Here is a 24,341-nt window from a genome sequence, read left to right on the forward strand (position 1 = left end):
GGTTTAATTTCATTTGAACATGCATCTGATTACAATTGAATGCATCACATAATCAGTTCACAATTCCACATGTCCAAAAGGAGTAGGAAGAAGCAAAGCTTATTAAATCCTACCCCTCCATCTGGTACTTTTACAATCAGTAACTGCATTTGTTCACTTCCTGCTTTCCATAATACATAATTTTATTTTTTTTAATAATGTACCTCGTACCGAAGTACGAGGTGATATGACCATCCAATGACATAATGGGTACCATAGTAAGTGTCAATATAGTGATATATATAGCACATCATGACTGGTTCAAGACTCTTCATCCTTGTATTTAGCAAACATCAACTGCTTGTATTGTTTCTTGAATTGGCTCATCGTTGTGCATTGTTTGATTTCCTTACTCAATCCATTCCATAGTTTGATTCCACATACTGAAATGCTATGGCTTTTTAACATAGTCCTAGCATATAAGTGTTTCAAATTTAGTTCTTCCCTGAGATCATTTTCGGCCCTCATATTTTTTTATATTGTATGAATTAACGGCTTCAAATGAACAGAAAATTTATATGTGAATTAAATTTACATAACACGAGTCTCTTTAGTAGTAGCAAAACATTCAAATCACACTTGGGGAATCCAGTATGGACACTTCATGTGTTTGATACAGTTAAATTTGCTGATATTCTTCTGTGGACGCATCTTAGTTTATTGATTTTCTTGTAGCTGCATTTTCTGACATATTTTTGGTGTGGTTGTGGCCAACAAAAAACTGCTTTGTTCAATAAAATCATGTGTGAGTTTTGTAATTTCCGACCACCTACATGGCGGTGAACGCATCAGTCTTAGCGCTCAGTCTTAGACAACTAAATTTGCTGGTTTTGCGGCCAACATTGCGGCCTGTTTTATTTTAAAAGAAAGCGTTGTGAAGCCGTGAACGCATCAGACTCGGCAATTGTGTGTGTGTGTGTGTGTGCATATCTTGGAGGTACTCCAACTATTTGCTGATATTGTCTTGGTCTGGCTGTGGCCGCCAATGTTCAATAAGGCAGTGTTTTTCAACCTTTTTTGAGCCACGGCACGTTTTTTTACGTTGGAAAAATTTTGCGCCACACCAATAACCAACATTATTTGCTTCTTTCAGCTTTTTCCTGATTACGGACTCGCCACAGCAGATCCTTTTGATCCGCATACTAATTTAACCGACAATGTTACAAAATGTCACCACTACCTCTCACGTGCATCACTAAGTCTATTAGAGGAACGAGGCAATCATCTACGTGTTGCCACATGGACGAATATTATTGCTCTGCCAGTCTTTGCACCAATGACACACGACAATTACATAATATTTGCATAAAATTATTAATACATGTTAATTAAAAAAAAAGTGATATTGAATAATTCCTCACGGCACAGCTGACAATTTCTCCCGGCACACTTGTGTGCCGCGGCACAGTTGTTGAAAATCACTGCAATAAGGCACTGTGCTAAAGAGCTTAGTGACCGTTTGTGAATGTGATTTTGTGTGGCTGTGTGCAGAGACAACGTTTGACTTAGTTGGCGTTTGTTGTTTTGGCATAGTTCGGGCGACAGTAGCCAGTCGTGCTTTTGCAATAAAGAGGTTATTGATGGACCTCCTCGTCATTCTTATGGCCTCTGTAGACGCTACAATACTAATAATATTAAAGCAAATAAAGCTCTGGTATCGGAGTGGTAGCGGTATCGGCAGATATCCAAATTCAGGTGTCAGAATTTAATTGGAAAGGGCATCTCCATTTATAGTTTAACATATTTTCATGCCAAATATTTAATTTTTAGAGGTTTAAACATCAGTCACACGTTGAACAAGCAGATATTGTGGCTGAAAACGACTTCAAATGGTGCATGGCAGGGACGGGGCAATGGACTGTTAACAGCAATCTGAGTGCAATCTATCAGTCCCAAAATTGTGCAGGAAGTGGTAACAATGTTGCAGTTCGTGTTTATATTGCACCCCCGCTGATAAATATTCATCCAAAGAAACTCATTTCTGTTATGATAAAATGTCTAAATGAACATGTTTATGACTGATATTTCAATTTCCAGTGTGAAAATTGAACTTTTGTGCGCAGACAGATGGCTAATGGTTGGATTCCTGCGCCGCTTTGTCATTTCAGTTGTGCTGCTGGATACGACGTCTGTGCTTGGAGAGCTGGGATGGAAGACATATCCTATCAATGGGGTAAGTCCTCTGCTCCCCGACTATTACCAATTGCTGTATTTACACTCCAGTCTGTTTCCATGTGGTCTTTGTCACATCGACCACATCGATTATAGTGTTGGTTACATGTGCATCTTTGGCAGACCCCTTCAGTTCCCCTGGGAAATAAGGTAACTTGGAAACAAATAATGAGATAAGATCTCTTAGGAGCCGCCAGTCTTTCCGTTCAATTCCTTTCCTGTTTATGTCACAATCGAGCCACACAAATATGTCACTCCCTCTGAAGCCAACGGGAGGCTAATAGGTTGGCAATCAGTCCAAATGCCCAGCAGCGGCCATAATAATAGGAAAGGGAAATATAAAGACATACTGTATCTCCAGCACAGCCGGGTAAAGCTTAGTGAATAACATTCCAGTGTGCATTTGGCCCTCATTTCACCTTTGGTTGCCAGTACTCCAACACAAGAGAAAAACGATTGAATGCACTGCGCCTAACGCAGTATTTATGACAGTCTGCTACCCGGAAAAGGATATTTCCATTTCATTCAGACAAGGTGCCTCAAGCACAACAGCTACCTGAATGAAAATGTCAACAACAAGCATGATGCAAAACGGAACTATAAATGACAACATAATAACATAACATAACATCCTGGAACCATATATTCACCCACAATTTAAGAATCATTTATGGAAAAAGTAATGTCAACACACAGCAAAGACTTAAGTGATGATTCTATGTTAAACAAAAATATAAAACAATTTTGTTTTGGCTCTTATTTTTCACAAGATCTACGACATTTTCTATGTACTACGTATTTTTAAAGCACTTGAAACACAACCATAGTGGAATAAACTTCTATACATAATAATACCCTGTACCCATAATGTACCCTGCCTCTCGCTCGAAGACAACTGGGGTAGGCTCCAGCACCCCTGCAATCTCCCTCATGAGGATAAGCGGTAGAAAATGAATGAATAATAATATACTGTATATAACCAAATACATAAAATATACATAGGTATTAATTCATTCATATCATCATGAGGGTCGCCGGCGTGTTGGAGCCTATCCCAGCTGTCTACGGGCGAGAGGTGGGGTACACCCTAGACTGGTGACCAGCCAATCACAGGCCACATACAGACTTGGAGTGGCCAATTAACCTAGCATATTTTTGGAATGTGGGAAGAAACTGGAGCCCCCCCCCAGAGAAAACCCAAGCATGCATGGAGAGAACATGCAAACTCCACACAGACATGGCCGTGGGTGGAATTGAACTCCGGTCTCCTAGCTGTGAGGCCTGCGCACTAACCACTCGGTCGCCGTGCAGCTGGAAAACAAACATTCATTTTCTACCGCTTTTCTTCACGAGGGTCGCGGGGTGTGCTGGAGCCTATCCCAGCTGTCTTTGGGCGAGGGGCGGGGTACAACCTGGACTGGTGGCCAGCCAATCACAGGGCACATATAGACAAACAACCATTCACACTCACATTCATACCTATGGACAATTTGGAGTCGAAAATTAACCTAGCATGTTTTTGGAATGTGGGAGGAAACCGGAGTACCCGGAGAAAACCCACACATGCACGGGGAAAACATGGAAACTCCACACAGACATGGCAGAGGGTGGAATTGAGCGGGTCTCCTAGCTGTGAGGCCTGCACACTAACCACTCGGTTGCCGTGCAGCTGGAAAACAAACATTCATTCATTCTTTCATTTTCTACCGCTTTTCCTCACAAGGGTCGCGGGGGTGCTGGAGCCTATCCCATCTGTCTACGGGTGAGAGGCGGGGTACACCCTGGACTGGTGGCCAGCCAATCACAGGGCACATATAGACAAACAACCATTCACACTCACATTCATACCTACGTATGGACAATTTGGAGTCGCCAATTAACCTGGCATGTTTTTTGGAATGTGGGAGGAAACTCCACACAGATATGGCGGAGGAATCGAACTCGGGTCTCCTTTTTTTTTTTTTTCCAGGGGAGGCTTTTATTTGTACAATTTGTACATTTTTTTTTTTTTTTTTGTTCCAGAACTTGGGTCTCCTACCTGTGTGGCCTACGCGCTAACCGCTCAACCGCTGTGCAGCCGGCATCTAAATCATGTAAAATAAAAGACAGAAAGAAAGACATGTAGAAATAGAAAGACTAAGAATAACAGCCAGGATAAACCATCATAAAAATGAAGATGAAAATGAAATTAAAAATGAAAATAAAACTAAATAAAATACATAACATTGATACCTCATGTAGTGTCAAGGGGCATAGAAAATAAATGTTTTTAATCAATGATTTATATATTTACATGTTGTTAGAAGTCTGTGTGCCAATAAGGCCTGTCACTTTTAAATTCTTCATAATTCATAATACAGCTGCTTCACTGGGGTGGCATATCCAGATGCTGATTAGACAGCATGATCATTGTGCCTTAGGGTTGGCCACAATAAAAGGCCACTCTAAAATATGCAGAAATCCAGTCAATATCTGGTGTGACCACCATTTGCTTTCTTTGTAACATGGGGCTGTGCATTGTAACATGATCAGTGGTGATAAATGAGCCTCAGGGTCTCGTTGTGCATGAAAAATGTTCTATACAGTAAAATGCACCTGTGTTTGTCGTCCACAGCATATGCCTACTTACTGTATACCACAGCAACACAGTCATTACTACTGACTGTTACTAAGTATCATATAGTAGTACTGATATAGGTATCACTTCCTCTCAAAATGTAAAAGTGCAAACTAGTTCAAGCTAAAACTTTGCAAGTACAGTTATACAACTACAAACCGTTCAAAGGCTCTCCCGCTCTGTTTTTCTGTTCACTTTCTTTTCAAAATGTAAATTACTCTCCCCCGTCCATTTATTTTCACCCGCCCCCCCATTTCTGCCCTTGTAGGAGTTTACTCTCAGGGTTGTTTTATTATTCACAATGGAACATGCATTTTCAGTTTTTTTTTCTTTTTAATGTTTTATTTGTCAGCATCCTATTTGTACTATTTAAAAAAACAATAGTTTAACCGAGAATGTTAGATGAGGTAAATTATCATCTCAAAATGACAGCGTAGTCCTCCCTCGATACTTTACTCTATGTTTCAAAGTATAAGAATTAATAAATTATCATATTTTGTGGTTGATTATGGCCTATTGCAAGTTTAAAATATGCATATTTAAGGAAGTGTTTCTTAAATTATGCATTTTCAAGCATCTAAATCAGGGGTTTCAAACTCATTTTACCTGGGGGCCACTGGAGCTAGGGTCTGGGCAAGGCTGGGCCGCATCAGATTCCCCCCCCCCCCCCCAAAAAAAAAATGCATTTATTAAAAACAGAAAAATATACAAACTTTTTCAGTGCTTTGGTTCCGATTTTCTACAATAAAAGCTCTGATAAAACATTTTTATTTTTCTACACAAAATAAGATGAAAAATAAACAAATCAAGAATAAAGAACATCAATAAGTAATAAATAAATATAATAATAATAATAAAACTTAAAAAGTTAAAAAACACATAGTTGGTGGGTAGACATATAATTTTTTTCAGATTAAAATGAACAAAGCATTATTAGAGCCCTGTAGACATGACAAAACACGACTATAGTCACATTTATACTTTTTTTATTTACAACATATTGCGCAACTGCAGGGTCTTGAGACACATGCTAACTCGCAAACTAGAGAGCTAGCGACCTAAACGGTAGCCTTCAAGTTATTTCCTTTAAACTTAAATAGCCAAAAACTTACCACTTCCACACGGATAGGGATGATAACTATTAACAGTTATTTAACCTTTAAAATGAACATTAATCAAACGTAATAATTTTTTCTGGGTACATGATACCATACAGCATCCATATCAAACTTGCGCGGGCCGTACTAACATTAAACTTTCATATCAAGGCGGGGGCCTCAAACTAGTGTCCTGCGGGCCACATTTGGCCCGTGGGCCGTGTGTTTGAGACCCCTGATCTAAATGAACTAAAACAAAAATATAAGGCATTCAGAAGACACATTAGTTGACGTTGCGATGATTTGACCAATTATTGCCCACTCTTTCATTCCAAAAAGATGCATGTTGGGTTAATTGTCCATAGGTATGAATGTGAGTGTGAATGTTTTTTGTCTATATATGTGCCCTTTGATTGGCTGGCCACCAGTCCAGGGTGTACCCCGCCTATCCCCCGAAGACAGCTGGAATAGGCTCCAGCATCCCCTCGACCCAAGTGAGGATAAGAGGATAAATGGATGGATGCCCACTGTTGTGCATACAACACTATATTACATGCGGGTACTGCAGCATCTTAAAGATGGGAGACTCTCACAGAGTGGATATTGACTTCAGTGATTCTCTGTTAAATCCCTAAGGCCCTCCCACCCTCGTCTGTGAGCTCCTCTCTCACCATGCAAGGTCCACAGTAGCCCATATCAGCATTATGGAGGTGATTACATCATGTAGGTCGTGGTGACAGCCAGCCAGAGCATTGAGCAAAGGGAGAGAGGGGGAGGCCACTGACTCCATGATTAAGCTGTCAGCCCTCTCCCCTCCTCACTCATCCACTATCCACAGATTTTACATTAATATTTAAGCCATCAAGGTGAGAGGGCCTGAGGGAAGGTGTGAAGATCTTGGGAGGTAAAATAGCTTAAATCCCCTTTTTCTTCCTCGGAGCTAGCATGAGGAAGTCAATCCCCACCATATTAGACTAACCCTGGTATCTGTCCAGTACAGAACTGCAGCTTGTAGCTGCATGCTTGCCAGAGGCGTGGCAGTCCAAAAAGTCTCTTTGCAATTTCAAATATTTATTATAAAAATCTATAGAATTCATGCATAAACAAATTATTACAAAATGAGGCATAAACTTGGCATTTTTGGGGGGGTTTTGTGAAATGTCGCTCCAGTTCCCAAGTTAGTCTTGTTATAAATATGCAGTATCACTCCAATTGTGTTCGTAACGTGTTTTTTTTTTTCTTTTTTTTTTTGGTGTTAGCAGCCTATTAGCATGCTAACAAAATGGAAACCGGAACCAGAAGTCAATGTCCCCCAGCATCGTCATCAGCAGTTGATGCTGTATTTCTTTGCTAACTAAAACAGTTACACCACAATTCTATTTATTTATTTATTTATTTTTACTGATCACAGCTGCAAAATAAGCTACAATGGATTCAAAGTGAGAAACTTTATTGAATTCAGGAAATATAGCGTGTGGATCTCTATTCTCTCTATTCTCCTTCTCCCTTGTCATAGAGGCCTTTGCCAACAATCAAGTCTTCAATAAAGGTAAAAGTGAGGTTAAATATTGATTTATTGTTTGAATTTGTCATTTATATGTTGTATTTTAATTTTGAATAGTATTTAGCATATATAGTCACCTCTACATTATTTTTACCTCATATAGTATATTATCCATAATCAGAAAAAATAAGCCATTTAAGACAGTTTACCTTGGAGAGGAGCATCATCGATGGCAGACAGGAAGTGATCACTCTATTTTAATAGTTATAACAACCTGTTTGCGCTCTTCTAAATATGTTTTTTTCAACTTTATTAGAGCCTTCCAGACATGAAATAACACCCCTTCAGGCACTTTAAATTTACCCAATTACCCAATGTAGCATATGTATATAATGAGAGACAATTTTTGGATAGGTGGAAAATTGCTGGCGGGGGTTTAGAGTTGTGTTTTAGTTGTTAATTGTTAGGGTTGGGCGATATGGACCTTAGCACATATCACGGTATTTTGGGGTTTTATCACAAAATCAAATTTAAATTCCGCATTTGAAATATAAAATATATAATGTGTGTATATACATATAACATTTTAATTCAGGGTCTTGTATAAAAACTAAACCTTAAGCCATATCATTACAGTTGTTTTATATTGTAAAGGACATTTATTTATTGGAAACAAAATGGCTAACTTTTCTAATGGGATGTCAGCCTCTGCACACATTGCTACTAAATCTTCAACAAATTGTAATGCCTGTGCTTGTCATTAAGGAAGATGTAGTCACCCATGCAATTCCAACTGCATAAGTTGATATTTTTATGACTCTTGTTTACACCGCAAACAGCGCTTTTGTTTTGAAGGACTCACAGAAGTTGTGTGCAAGAATAAACCCTAGCTTCAATTCACGCTCCGAGGTTCCGCAAGTCAGTTTACAGCCTGTTTAGCTCGGGAGGAGGCGATTTTGTGGTTATAGTGAGAGTGGTCCGCCAGGTAAATTCTTCCCCACACAAACGTTCCTTCTCACGAAGACACTCTGGAAGACACGATACCTGTATAACGGTATATAAAAAATATCGGCCAACCCTTGTTATTATGCTTATATTATTATTATTATGCCTGTTGTGACATAATTTAAACCTGCAAGAAAAGCAGGATCCAACCTTGTTCCCCTTGAACAATGCTACACACATTCACAAGTCGTTAATGTACTGTATTTTTTATTTTATGAGTTCATTATGCTTAAATATACACATTTTGACCAGTGATAGTCCAAAGTAAACCACGAAAAAGCCATGATTTATTAATAAATGATTTAAAAAAAAAACACAATATAGAGTGAGGGAGCATTGTTGCAACCATGATGTAGCTATGGACGACTAGATAGTAAAACTTCTTTGTGTTTATATTTTGCGGTCTCCGGACCAAACTGATTGGATTTTGATTTTATGGGTAAAATTGATTTGGTTTGATGATATCATGAATTTCTCAATGCCAGGAGTGACATGCATATAGAATGCACCCTGCAGAGGGAAATGCTTGCTGAACGTGCAAGCCTTGACATACATGATTAAAGTCTTACACATGTATCTCTTTACTCCTGGCATAGCTTGCTACGAATAGTTTGGGAATCCGTAAACATGCAGTCATGCAATGTGATCAAAAACTGTGATATATATTAATATAGTCTCTCTATCTCATTGATAAAGAGACTTTGCAGACAGCCTGTAAAACCTGTCTTAAATGATTACCCAAAGATGAGTTTGCTTGGATGTAAGAGGCTCATGATTTCAAATCTATGCGCATCCTTTTTATATAAGTAATTGGATATTTGTTGGGAATGAGAAGTGGCTTCCACCAAAGAGAAGTTGCCTCAGTCAATTGATTATTTGTGCTCAGCATCCCTCGTCCTATCAGCGGATTTCCCCATAGGTTCATATTCATTGGTCTGGACAGTTCATATCTAATGTTTACCAACTAAACAAACCTATTTTACATTTAGTTTAACCCCTTGTAGGAAGTCGGGGAAAACCCAATAACATAGCACTGTTGTCACTCTTGAAGGCTTGACTCTATGTTCCAAACCATGACAATACGTTGTATATAGTACACATATATAAAGTTTATATTTTTCAAATAATGGCTTTGGTATAAAGGGTAAACCCTCACCTAAATAGAAGGTAATTGTTGCGGCACTAGTTGGCTGCCTGAGCACAGTCCTTGAACAAGGACCAGGACTCAAAATGCTTGAGGCCCTCAGACATCTTATTATGTGTGTACAGCATGTAACATAAATATAATTAACTTTAATTGAATTTACAATTAATGCTAATCATTTTCCCTCCCTCAAGGAAGTAGTCTAAATTCATTAATTTTGTTGGAAATAATAATTTATGCAATAATTCCCCCAAGAAACCACGCAAAAATACCACCCATTGTGCATTGCTTTTTCAGAAAAAAACTATAACGATCATTTGAAGAGAATATCTTTATGCTATGGGAGGGAAATATTTGTATGCATGAATGTTTTATGAAGATTTATTGCAGCATTGGGGTGACATAAAATTGCATTGTTGAAATCCAGTTTGTGAAGAGTTAAATGATTAGATGTGTTTGGTAGACCAACCTTTGGGCTATAGTGGGACATTCTGGGTAGACAACCACATACAATAGTCTTCATTGATGTGACTGAATAGATTTTTCTTCTTTGCTGTTTTTTTTTTTTTTTGGGGTGGGTGGTTATTTTTCACAAGTTTTAATCTTTAACCTTGTTAAATAAATCTGCCAAGCCTGGGCGAACTGTAAGTCTGCCTCCTTAAATTTTCCGGCCATCGGACACCACATGACACACATGGTGGCAGTGGAGGGATTTGAACGTGGGCTCAAATGTGACTGGAGTTATGATGATCAAATAGTTATAAAAATTAAAATACAGCATATTCATTCATTCTACCACTTTTCCTCACGAGGGTCGTGGGGGGTGCTGGAGCCTATCCCAGCTGTCTTCGGGCGAGAGGCGGGGTACACCCTGGACTGATGGCCAGCCAATCACAGGGCACATATAGACAAACAACCATTCACACTCACATTCATACCTATGGACAATGTGGAGTTACAGCATTTTCAACATTTAAAAAAACATTTTCATCAGGCACTACAGTGGAGCCCTGGTTAGCATCGTTAATGCTTTCCATAGGTCCGACTCTAACCAAAACAGTTTTCCTACAAAGAAAAAATGCAAATTGAATTAATCCGTTCCAGAAAGTGAAAAATGTTAACACAAAACACGTTTTTAAAATACATAAATTGTTTTTAAAATACTTCAAAATGTATATAACCGACAAATGTTTTGCCATGGCACTTACAACTGTCTTTGGCTCCATTGTGTTTCATTTTGCATGTTAGAACTATATAGTCAACCGCTGATGACATCATGGCCATTTTGGAAACAGAGACAAGGACATTTTGTGAAACACTATATTAAAAATCCAATTTGACTATCGTAATGTATTGATAATGCCACAAGACGTGGGCCATATTGTACGCTGTTTTGCTTTGTTCAGTTTTCCCCTGGTTGTACGTTCCTTGCTACGCTGTTCTATTTAGTTCAGCCAGATGCTTCATTTTTGGTGCATTGTACTTTACATGCGCTTTAGGCATGTCTGTACTGGATCATTGTTCATCATCATCTGTATTAAATATACATTTCTAACTGCACCGGTTCTCATCTCTGCATCTTGGGGTCGTCGCCAGCATTACCATTATGCTGTTGCGTACTACATAGGCCCCTACCAATGTAAAGGTATACATTGTAGGTGTTCATCATTAATAGAACAGTGCTAGTTTTTTGAGTGAAGATGCTCGCTGAGCTAAGTTAGTGACATACGCTGAAGTATTGTGCAATATGTGTTAATGTTTTATTCTTTTTGACTTTTAAGGTGTATTTCAGACATTCATAATTGGAGGTTGCAGCGTAGTTTTGGGAATGCGGTCAACATAATGGTCAAACATAGATTCCATGTGATGCAAATGAAAAGTGCACACATATCGGCGTGTTTACATACACAAATATCTTTGCACCCCAGGCCTCTGCACTTTGACCCGACTGTAATCCTTTAAGTTCTTATTACCGTAATTTCCGGACTATAGAGCGTACCTGATTATAAGCCTCACCCACTACAGTTTTAGAGGAAAAACGTTTTTGTACATACACAAGCCGCACCTGTATATAAGCCGCATGTGCTTACATTAAAACATGTAAACATATTTACAAAGAAAGACACAGAGAGAGTTTTCAAAGTTTTAATAATATAACTTAATAATAATAATAATATAACTTTCTTCACAAACGGTGTCTGTAACGCGGCAGTAAAACGGTAGCGTCTCACCGATTAGTTTATGCCAAGTTTACGTGCAGCAGCTCTGTTTTCCTTCTTTATCGGACAGCTCGATTGCTTTTAGCTTGAAAGCTGCGTCATATGCCTTTTTTTTTTTTTTTTTGCATTTTCTATGATGAGGGTATGTTCACGCTAATTTAATTTATGCACAAGACAAGAAGTTGCAGTCTTCCTCGACGCATATATTCCACCGGTCTTAATCTTACCTTTTCTACTTGAGAGCCCCTGGCGGCCGTTAGAATAATTACTGAAAAATCACTGAATAATCTGCAGGGTTGAAAGTTTGGGAAAAAAGTAGCGGCTTATAGTCCGGAATTTACAGTACAATGTCTAACAACCTGCGTGTTATCTTGAAGTACTTTCTCCATCCCTGATAGTACTAAATAACAACACAAAGAATGAGACAAAGCACATTGAGTGATGACCAGCAGTGATTCTGTAAAAAACAGGAATAGGAATAATCCGAAATCACTCAGCTCCCCCTCTACGGAGACTTTGAAAAAGGTATGATGATTTAGCATGGAAGTATTCATCCTGGTGACCTCTGCCATAACTGTGCTTAAGCAGTGGCAGGGGATTCCTTAATTGGCTTGTTTCTTTTCAGGGACACACTGAGGCCGATAGCTAATGTGCTCCCACTCGGCATCTCGCTGACAGCAGAACATACCCTGACAGCTTTTTGGGCTAACCCTCACCATGTGAGGAGGTGAGTGGGAGGTGCTAGAAGGATGTAAATGGGAAGGAAGAGAAGATGTTGGTGCAAAGCTTAATGAATGAATACATAAATACAGGAAGTAGTTGCACCCCATATTTGCTATACGACAAACGGTACTTTCTTTGCTGGCATAGAGTACTTTGGGAATACTATACTTATAGGTTATCACATGGTTTGTCTGGTATCAGGCCAGGTACTATTTAATCATGAGCTTATCACGTACTATTTAATCAAAAGACTATTTTGTTTCCAGAAAATGTTCAGTTTATTACATGTATTATATGTAAACAGTGTAAACACAACAATTGCAAAAATATTTCAACAATAATATTTTATCTTATCTTATCAATGTCTGACAATTAAAGTTCCATTAATCAAGTTTGGGCAGCAAAACAAATGCTGTGTGTTCACGCTCATGCGCTGTTCTCTGATTGGTTGTTTCACGGGCACGATACCAGAGCAGCGCGCTCTGAGTGGACAGCTACGGGGGCTGATACTGGACATGGTTAAACTCTATATTTTATCAGTATCACTGCCCTGGGCTTTGACACAGTATCATTTCGGCCTTTTCCCGTATCATTCATGGGCGGTTTCTAGGGTACAGGGCCAATTAATACTGTAGTATGTGATAATTAAGCAAAACACATAAACTAATGAAGGTAAGAGTTACTCTTACCATTTTGCAGTCTCAACCTTCAGCCAGTCTTTCATGGATTTGTTTCTCTTTGTGAAAGCAAGAAGCTTATTGATTTTGTACATCATGCCGCACAAGATGGTTGAAGTATCTGAGGTCAAACTTTAATCATAGTGGAGGTTATTTATTACCTCTACCACCGACAGTTCTCAACCTATCCTCAATTGTTCTGATAAAAATTTCACAATGACCTTCTAAGAATCCCTGATGAATTGAATGTCTCATCCAAGGTGTTTGCTGTAACTGAGGTAAAAGGTCACATTAGTGTATGTCCACCGTCTACGCTCTTCCGGTTGCAACATTCAAACAATTTTCCACCCTGCTAATCAGTGATTGCGTTGTGGGACTGCTCGCTGTTGTCTGTGACCTTTCTGTACACATCACATGAGTCCTGAGTAGGTCTATTGTTATAATGAAGCTTTCCAGTCACAAATCAAGACAATAATGAGACCAGTATCAGTCCGCAGAGGCTGGACGCTGTAGGGAAGACCGAAGTAAGATATGTGTTACAGAAAAAATATTCTTTATTAAAAAGAAACAAAAAAATCCATTTTTGAATTCTTACTCAACTTTATATATAATGCATGGTCTCAATAGGTTTGGTGGGGAGGATCCACTGTCACCCCTGACCCAAATCAGACATGACTTACACACGGTAAGTCAGGGGTCTCCAGCCAGTAGTTCCAAAAACGTTTCAATTAGCTCTTCAAATACTTTGTTCATTTATTATCAACTCCTATACCCACTAAATTAGAAAGTGGGGTTCGCAGTAGCTAGGAAGCACATTGGGCGTGTGACCAATCACAGCGGAATAAATTAAAACAGATTGTTTTTTGGTGGGAACCACAAATAAAGGAAATACAGCTGGAATTGGTGCAGATTCTGGAAGATCTAGAACACTTCCTGTGCTGGTTATTGTGTGTAGCTGCTCTACAGTAGTCCACAACCAAAAAAATACCCCTATCCATGTGTATCCTTTTGCGTTAGATAACTTTGGGTCCTTTCTGTCTTTGCTTTATCCTTGCCATTAAGGATTCTGCATCCTGACACTTCCATAATTTGCATTGCAATAATTTGCTCTAATCCTTTTAAGCTTTGGAATGATCATAATCTTTTTCACGTGTGTTAACATTATCACACACACTGTGTAGTGTATACACACAAAAAAAAAGTGATCCAGTTGCAGGAAACCATCCCAAGGTCAATGCACTTTATCTTGAGTTGAATGAATGTTTGTTTTACTTGACTGAAGATAGCAAGGACAAACAAACAACAAACAAGAAGCATTGTATTTACCGTGACTTCCAGACTATTGACTTCCTGAATATAAGCCACACCCACCAAATTTAAAGAGTGGAAAAAAATTGTACACACAATAACCAGCACAGAAAACGTTCTAGATCTTCCAGAATCTGCACCAATTCCAGCTGTACGTCCTTGGATTTGTGCTTCCCACCAAAAAACGATCTGTTTTAATTTATTCCACCCATTGCCCGCCTTCAGGCACGCACACTCCGCTGTGATTGGTCACACGCCCAATGTGCTTCCGAGCTACTGACAGTGGATCTCCCCACCAAACCAATTGAGAACCACTGTTTAACCATGCATTATAAATAAAGTTGAATAAGAATTCAAGAATGGATGTGTGCGCTACAGTTTTTCGACAAACTTACTTAAACTTATGCACATTTTTCGGACATTTGTATTGAGTTGTGGACTCCTGTAGAGCAGCTACACATGAGCACAGAAATCATTCTGGATCTTCCAGAATCTGCACCTATTCCAGCTGTAATTCTTTGGATTTTTCTTCCCACGAAAACGGTCTGTTTTAATTTATTACACCCACGGACTGTCTTCAGACATGCCCAGTCCTTAGGTGCTTAGGATGTTGTAAACCAGGGGTGCTCACACTTTTTCAGCATGCGAGCTACTTTTAAAATGACCGAGTCAAAATGATCTACCCACTACAAAAATGCAAAACATCTATTTATTTTCAAATGTATTGAGGATTATTTGTACGTACAATGTATGTTGATGTACCTTTACATAACCAAATGAGCCAATATTGCAAAACACACATAATTAACTATTAACATTTTTTGTAATTACCTGAGTTTACTTTGATGACTTGCACTGAATTGAATCAGCCAGGGATGCATAGTCCGGACAGTAGCTGCTGATAGCCAGGTTAGCCAGGCAAACGCACTTCGAAAAAGACATTGTGGAAAAAAAAGTCCACCTCCCATTCCGTATGGAAGTGATATGTTTTTGCCTTTTTACTTGGTCCAGCTACTTCACTCATTTTAGTGACCATAAACTTTAGCGAGAGCTTAAAATCTGAAGCTATTCGCCGACTAGCTTAGCACTTTGCATCGTTGTTTACGCATGAGCGGTGACCTAAAGGTCAAAATTCAGTTGTCATCTGACTGGTTGTCCTGTATGTCAATCAAGTAACTGGGATGGATGATAGGCTGACATCGTAAGTTCTGCTGCACTTAGAGACGTTGTTTGATTTGATTGGTCACCCGAAGGGCAACATTCAGTTGTCATCTGAATGGCTGCCCTGTATATCAATCAAGTGACGGCATTGATGCTAGGATGATATTTTTGATGCGATCGACCAGTACCACCTCCGCGATCAACCGGTAGATCGCGATCGACTTAATGAGCACCCCTGTTGTAAACAGTATAGGAGTTGATAGGAAATGTATCTTTTTAAAATGTCCGCTTTTAACATACAGACAGATGTGTTGGATCCCGAATCCGATCCGGAAGTAGAGACTGCACAGTCTCTAATTTTCTCAAGAAAAAAGGTTACTTGAAAACATCTCTCAATACTAAGTAGCATTTTAGAGTTTTCTACAGTATCTGTAATGTTGTCACTACACTTTTTTTTTGCAGGACTACCAGTGTTTAAAAGAGAGCCATTGATTGTGGTGGGAAACTGCTTTTAGCAACACTGCTCCCGGAATGCACACTGTATAATGCTACACAGATAACCACTGTTTTTGCATTGCACAAAATAAATACGGTTAGGACACTAATAAATTCACTTACTGCTTCTGACTCTTCCACACGACCAAGTAACGTTGGAAAGGCATCAGGCTTCAGCAAGTTTGTCGGCTAGTCCAGCTGCATACTGGCTCATGTTTCTAAAACAGTCCAGTGTGAAATGCCGTCAACAAATCTTTTTCTTTTGCTGATGGGAATTAGGAACTCCAACTCCAACTTCCTGGGAGCCATTCCAAACAATGTAAACATAGAAGCAGAACTCGGGGAGAGAGCGGGGGAAGCAGCGCTTGGGGGAGAGCAGAGAGCGTATCTGGCCTACATGCACACCCATATAAGGAAGCCTGCCCATGTGTGACATCATACACCTCCAGTTTTACTAAGCCCTCTGAAACTGAGCGTTTTGAGCCATCCCAGACCTCTTTCAGCGCTCACTTAACTGAAACTTTGGCATCGTTTAATGTCTAACTCCATTTGTAGGTCAAAAAAGTGAAAAAAGCACATTATGTCTCCCAAAATAGTTTTTTGATACACCGATTAATTAAAACGATACATTTTTAAATCAGATTTGATCTCTCCATAATTTGACCTAGCAATTAATGCTAATTTATCCCCATGAATAAAACACAAATATTATTATTATTATTTATTATTATATTATTTCCAATATATTTTATTAACAAGTTCATTCATTCATTCACTTTCTACCGCTTTTCCTCACGAGGATCGTGGGGAGTGCTGGAGCCTATCCCAGCTGTCTTCAGGCAAGAGGCGGGGTACACCCTGGACTGGTGGTCAGCCAATCACAGGGCACATATAGACAAACAACCATTCACACTCACATTCATACCTATGGACAATTTGGAGTCGCCAATTAACCTAGCATGTTTTTGGAATGTGGGAGGAAACCGGAGTACTCAGAGAAAACCCACGCATGCACAGGGAGAACATGCATCTCCTAGCTGTGAGGCCTGCGCGCTAACCAATAGGCCACCGTGCAGCCCTCGAAGCAATTAGTCATTGGAAAACGACTTATAGAAATATCACTCAGGTTCACATCAAACAAAGCATATATTTCTCTCAATTGTTTATCAGGTCACAGTCGTTCAGTTGCTTGCTTGCTCTGCTGAACATCTTGTCATGTCTCGCAGATTAAGTGCGGTTGATTCAAACAGGATTTGTCTCCACAGCTGCCTATATTGTCGTGTAATAGCCTCGCACCTAGCAGAGCAATCACGGCGCTCCATCAAGCTCTGACACATCCATTTGTCACACTCTTCGTGGTCAGGGGGAAAGGAAGATACTCGCACATCCCATCTTTTATTGTATTTTGATGTCATAACAGAACAAATGCTCAATCTTCACCTGTTGTATTGTTTTAATGCATGCGTGTCAGGGAACCAGCAATAAAAAAGGATTGGACGAAAATCTTACTTGACATATGTGTTCAAATGGGACTGGAGAAATGGAAATATAAAAAAAATGAGATTGATCCATAAGGAGATGACATTTGAATCCTGGCGATCGATTTAATCAATTTACAAGCATGCATAGTCGCTTGCATCGGCAATAAATCATACACGGTTGGGTTATTTAGTGTCATTCAGATACTCCATGATTTCACTGAAATGCTTTGTTTTGAAATATAAATCATTCATTTCTTCATTTTCTACCGCTTTTTCCTCACGAGGGTCGCGGGGGTGCTGGAGCCTATCCCAGCTGTCTTTGGGTGAGAGGCGGGGTACACCCTGGACTGGTCGCCAGCCAATCACAGGGCACATATAGACAAATAACCATTCAATTGGAGTGGCCAATTAACCTAGCATGTTTTTGGAATGTGGGAGGAAACCGGAGTACCCGGAGAAAACCCACGCATGCACGGGGAGAACATGCAAACTCCACCAGTGCTCTACATTAAAAACCAAAATGACTTGCCCATAGGGAATCCTTAAGGTGAGAACTACTTGCCCGAACTTGCCCCATGTAAAATGAAAAGACTGCCATAATGATATCATGTAATTTTTTGTGGCATCACATGAGAATCTCAAATAAATAAAATAATAAAATAAATAATACTGTAGCGTTGCGTGTGTGTTGTATTCCGGGCTGTAGTTTCATGCATGGACGCTGGGGGGCAGTCATGTTCAGCTCGCGGTCTTGGAGCGGGCGTTTTGGGACCAAAGAAGAGGAACGAGAGGGAAAAAAGGAGAAGTTCGGTTGCCGTGCGCCCAGCTAGTTAGTTAAGTCTGCAACAGGCCAGTAAGTTGTTTTTCATGCTGCCTTGGAAATAAAAACCATGCAACGATAGAGGTTCATCACTTTTTGCTGTTTCCTTCAGAATTAGACGATGTTGGCAGCGACGCCATGATGGATGTTTTCGTAGTCAAACAATCGCTGATTGGTTGATCGCGAACAACGGGTGTGGGTAAAACGCGGACTGTGGATTACGGACCGCGGTCTAAATAAACGATTCTGATTGGTCCATTGCAAGGATTGCTTTGCAAATTACCACCGGAATTACGCAGTCCGTGTTTTACCAACAACCAACAAGAACCGCTTTAAAAAAACTCTTGGCAGTATGGCAAAGTGCACTTGCCCGACGGGAATATCACTGATTAGATTTACTTGCCCGAATTTTGTTTTAACTTGCCCCGGGCCATCGGTACATCGTTATTGTCGAGCCCTGTCCACACAGAGATGGCCGAGGGTGGAATTGAACTCTGGTCTCCTAGCTGTGAGGTCTGCACGCTAACCACTAGACCGCCGTGCCGCCCCAAAATATAAATCACTCTAATGATAATATTTGTATTTGAAAATACACCTCAAAACAATTTTATGGCCATCAACACAATCAAAACTAATCTAAAATACTGGTAAATGTTGATATTATTTAATATCATATATCAATATTAAATATCAATATTATATTATATAATTGACTCAGACTTTGCTCCCCAGCATGCTTTTCATTCCATGCAGAGAAGGATGAATGGGAGTGTGAAACATCTTGTTTCTTTCTCAGTTCACTGCCCCCGACTCCTTCAGGATCCAAGCCCGCACATAAGAAAATGAGTTGTGGTATTTGGGGTCAGAGGATGGTGCCTGTTACAAGGATAAGGTTTCGCTGGGGTCGAACAATTAGTCTGGCAAGCTTTCTAAAAATGCACTTATCATATTATACAAAGTCAGGGGAAGCTGTAAGCTGTGCTTTTGCCGCTTGTTCCATTCTCTGTCCGTGTGTGTGTGTGTGTGCGCTGCTCTCTCTGGCCTGATTGATCGAAAAGACCAGACAATCCCATCTTGTCTGCATCCATTTCCAGTCAGCCGAGTGCAGGCGTTGCATGCTGGAGTCAAGTGGCTTTGGGCAGAATAGACGTTGCTCCCAATTTCACTAGAAAGACAGACCGGCGGATCTGTGCATTGACAGTACAAGGTTAAATAATGTCGCAGCATGCATTACTCACTTTTTTCCTCCCGATAAACTAACGATGATACTATGACGATACTAATGATACTAAATTTTATTTTAGAAATAAACACATGACAGATGATTTCATATCACCTTGCGTTTCCTACCATGGTTACAGCATTCAAGGGTTACAGTACATACTAGGGCTGGGTTAAACGATTATTTTTAACGATTAATCTACAAAATAGTTTTTTGATAAACCCATTAATCTAACGATACATTTTAAAATCAGATTTGATTTCGTCGATTATCTCTCCATAATTTGACCTATGTAGCAATTGATGCTAATTTATCGGCATGAATAAAACACAAATATATTCTTTCCAATATATTTTATTAACTAGTTAAGAAATGAATTGTATTGAACAATACAACAATAAAGTTCACAATTGAATCCGATAACAACTATAGTAACATTATAGTATAATATTAATACTATAATAACATTTTAAAATCAGCTTTGATTCAATTTTGTCGATTATCTCTCCATAATTTAACCTATATAGCAATTAATGCTAATTTATCGCCATGAATAAAATACAAATTTTTTCCAATATATTTTATTAACAAGTTAAGAAATTAATTGTATTGAACAATACAACAATAAATTTCACAATTGAATCCTATAATAACAAAAATAATGAATGAAACTTTCTTTCAATAAATAAAACTATTGTGCAAAAAACACAATCTGAATCAAAATATAAACATAAAATATGTGTGTTCCTTCTTGCTTTCCACCATCACTCTCAGTCCGTGCGTGTGCGCATCTGCTCCGGTGTGTGTGTGCAAGTTACGTGGTGCAGTTTGGATTAATGACAGGAGTAATCATTGCAAACAAGGAAAGAAAAGTTGAAAACGTACGGTGTCCACACAAGCAGCTCCCAGGTGCTGATGCATCGCGGTAGTGCTTTTATGATACGCTATCTCCAATTTGCACAGGTCACAGACCACCGAATCGTTACCTTTACGTGTACAGTACTCCCAAAGATCATTGTAATGGCTACCACTAAGATGTAAGGATCATGAGGAAGTCGTTGATCAACAGGCTACTGTCAGAAATCACAAAACACTTGAACACAACACATAACCGCCAGGCTGCTACAGTATCCTTGAAAATGTTGAAGTATCTAATTCTATGAACGCGGCAGTCATAACCAAGCAGGTAGTGCTTTTATTGTTGAGATGGGAAGGTTGCTGGTAATTAATTACATTCTTGTATTTAGTGTTTGATTACTGTATTTAGATTGTTCTGTGTACAGTGTGAGTAACCTAAGGTTAATTTACACTTTACAATTTACACTTGTATTACCCAATATAGGCTACATAACAGACTTTTTTGTTTTTGTTCATTCAGCCATTTTTGATGTTTTTTTTTTCGTCTAATAATAGGCTGCATTCAGCCGCGAAACAGCGATCGTTTATGAAGCGAGGGAGTATCACTCATTTTCAGTCTAATAGCTTCTCATAAGACACTCACATAGCACAACCAAAGCTACACAACATTCACAGAATAGCCATGGAGAAGTCCTGGGAGAAGATAGCAGTTAGACACACTTAAGGGACTGAAGCTGAATATTTATTATTACACTCTAATTATTCCGCACCTCTTCCCTCGGCGCATATTTATCTGAGACTTACTGTCCCTGTCTGTCTGCGACTTTGCCATCATCTTTATCTCTTTGTTTTTATTACATCTCTCCTTGCATTCGCATCTGTCTGTCTCTCTGACAACCTCCTCTCAACAGTGAGTGGCGGCTCGTGAAAACAAAGAGAAAATGTTCAATGAACGCTCCCTCAAAGTTTGCACACAAAAGATGCACACAGCACACTGCATTTTTTAAAGATTATATACTAATCCCTCATTTATCACTGTTAATTGGCTCCAGAGCCATGATTAGTTAATTTCCATGAATTAGGATTTCCATATCATCACAATGCGTCTTCTGAATGCCTTATATTTGTATTTTAGTTCATGTAGCCATTTTTTGCTTGTAAATACTTCATCCATAAATTATTAGTCAAAAGTACTATATACTACATATCAGCAAATTGTACGTATTTTTGCATAAATGAATCCCTTTCAAGCATGAACATGCATAAATTACATGGGATACATATCTAAGGCATCCAGAAAATGGATTTAAAGATATTGTTGTACAGTATGCAGCATTCTACAGTGGTCACTCTCAGTAATGTTACTGTAATGTTGGGTGAGACACACAAACACCAGACTTGATTGCCAGAACAACAGGCTTTTTATTGCAGGTTTGAATTATCTCATAACAATAACAATACAATACGCTAATAAAAACTTAGGCTACTGTTGCGGCCGTGAACCCAAACCAAGTTTAAACACGACTTTGAACCCCCAACGTTATTTCCTGTCCGCCTGGCAACTCAGCTCCCCGAGGTAACACATTTATTGCACCACAAGCACAAATCTTATTTATGTCTTAAGAGGGAACTGCACTTTTTGGGGAATTTTGGCTAGGCGTCGTACCTTGTTGACACTGAAGTAGTGTTAGTTTCGATCAATGGGTCACTAAAATCTTGTTAAGATGTTCCGGTAATGTTTTAAACCAGCAAAATACAACAAAATACTGTAAATATTACATTATATCATCAAAGTACTTCTTCTTGCATGATCACAGCATGTATATAAAACGATAAAATCTTTTGTAGTCAAAATGGGTGACGTCCATTGTTAGCTAGTTCATATTAACTCGTTATAATGCACAGAAAAAGGAAAGGAATATGTTTTCATGTTTCATGTAAGGATCGTAAACAAAATTCTCCCCAAAAGTGCAGTCCCCTTTACTAATTGGGTAATATGAGTGTAAAGGTGAATATAGGGGTGTTATTCCATGTCCAGAGGGCTCTAATAATGTTGAAAATTGTACTTTAAAGGTCTTTTAAGGTTTATTTATAAGGTTTATACTGTAGTGGTAGGTTACCGGGACATAATTCACCACCCGGAAGGGTGGGCGCAAGGGACGGGGGTTTTCCGTTTCCTGTTGGGGTTGAGAGACGGGGCTTTCATGTCTTACGTAGCAAAGAGTGAGTTAATGTTTGCAAGAAAAATATAGTTTTCTACCAAATTCAATGCTCCGCCTCAGACTCCAGTTTTTTAGCGCTTCAATACGTATATAAAATATATTAAAATATGAGATTGAGTCATGATTATTTAATTCAAACAGTACTAGTAAAAAGTAAAATGATCAGCTACAGTAGTATGCTAATGCTGTTCTCATATAGTCAAATCGTATTTATCCTAGTATCCATATTACATTCTGAAATACTGCTGGAACATAGTCAATATGAAAAATTCTAATCATAACCATTCTCGTCAGACAAATTCAATAATTTAAGTTTGGGAGAAAATGAGAAAGCAATGACCTTTTCAGCGATTTGGGATGCTAAAGTTATCTTTATCATTGACTAGTGGTTGAATACACTTTTCAGGAAGAAGTGCTGATTTGAAGATCTGAAGTACACTCCAAAAAGACTTTTAAAGGTCTGCTGCAGGGTAGCGCCACAACACAAAATAGTCTTGTATCATTTTTTTTTCCCCTTATTCTTTTTTTTAAATATTTTTTTTAAATGCCAACACCATTAACATTCACAAACTGCCCCAAGGAACCTTTTTAAAGAGATACATGAAACACTTTTTGTTTAGAATATGAAAAAGATAACTCAACTTTTAATTAATGTTCTGTATTGACTGAGTTTTATGTGTGTTTGTGCGGCAATATTTCCTCTACCTGGGAGGCCTGGTCTTATCTAAACTGTCTATAGCTACACATGCTCCTGCAGTGTGTGTGTGTGTGTGTGTGTGTTTTACTGCAAGACTGTGTGCAGCCATCACTTTGATCTCACATCAGTCAGAGGCTGCTGAGCACACATTGACATTCCTGCCTGCTTCTGTGGCAAAAATAAAACAACGACCTCCACACCCCACCACCACCACCACCACTACCCCCATTTTCCCACGCATATTTTGTCAGAGCTGATGGGGGATTTTGGGGTGAAGAAAGGTCTCTGGTCTGCATCCATTCAGATGAAGAGTCTCTCAGTTGAAGTGGAAGGGATGACACGTATCCGTTTAGGCAAATGAGATCAAGAACGGTGACGGGAATCCTGTTTTATCCGGCTGTGGTTCTGCTGGAAGAATGGTATGAATGTAATGACTGTATCTGGAATGAGGCTTGTTTTGCAGATAATGCATATAATGAAGTATTTTACCAGCCATAAAGCCTGAAATGGTGTTTATTGGACCATTTAACCTACTGCATTACTGCATGAGCAAATTGCCAAATTCTGAAATGCCTTCATCTTCTGATGTACTCCCATTTCCTACACCAGGGGTCTCACACTCAATTTACTTGGTCTGGGTGAGACTGGGCCTCATCTGGTTTTCAAAAAAAAAACACATTTATTAAAAACAAAAAAAAACAAAAAAAACTTTGCTGATAAAACATTCCACTGTTCTCAAATATCTTACTTTTTATTTTTCTACACAAAATAAGATGAAAAATAAATAAACAAATCAAGAATAAAGAAAATCAATCAGTAATAAATAAATATAATAATAATATAACGGCAAATAATAAAAACTTAAGAAACCACATATAGT

General features: G+C 38.9%; 1 protein-coding gene across 3 annotated transcripts in view; it reads left to right on the forward strand.

Annotated features, from left to right (window-relative positions):
- LOC131135553 (ephrin type-A receptor 6-like) overlaps window positions 1-24,341 on the forward strand; it is a 198,409-nt gene that overhangs the window by 17,338 nt on the left and 156,730 nt on the right. For all 3 annotated transcript variants that reach the window (XR_013629598.1, XM_058081590.2, XM_058081591.2), the window contains exon 2: window positions 2,148-2,212. Coding sequence is in view for 2 of the 3 variants with exons in the window: in XM_058081590.2 (XP_057937573.2) it covers window positions 2,148-2,212 (65 nt within the window). In the remaining variant the exon portion in view is untranslated. The remainder of the gene's footprint in view (window positions 1-2,147; window positions 2,213-24,341) is intronic.

This window comes from Doryrhamphus excisus, linkage group LG12 (genome assembly GCF_037039965.1).
Source record: "Doryrhamphus excisus strain RoL-2023G ecotype Guam linkage group LG12, RoL_Dexc_Guam_v1.1, whole genome shotgun sequence".
Lineage (NCBI taxonomy): Eukaryota > Metazoa > Chordata > Actinopteri > Syngnathiformes > Syngnathidae > Doryrhamphus > Doryrhamphus excisus.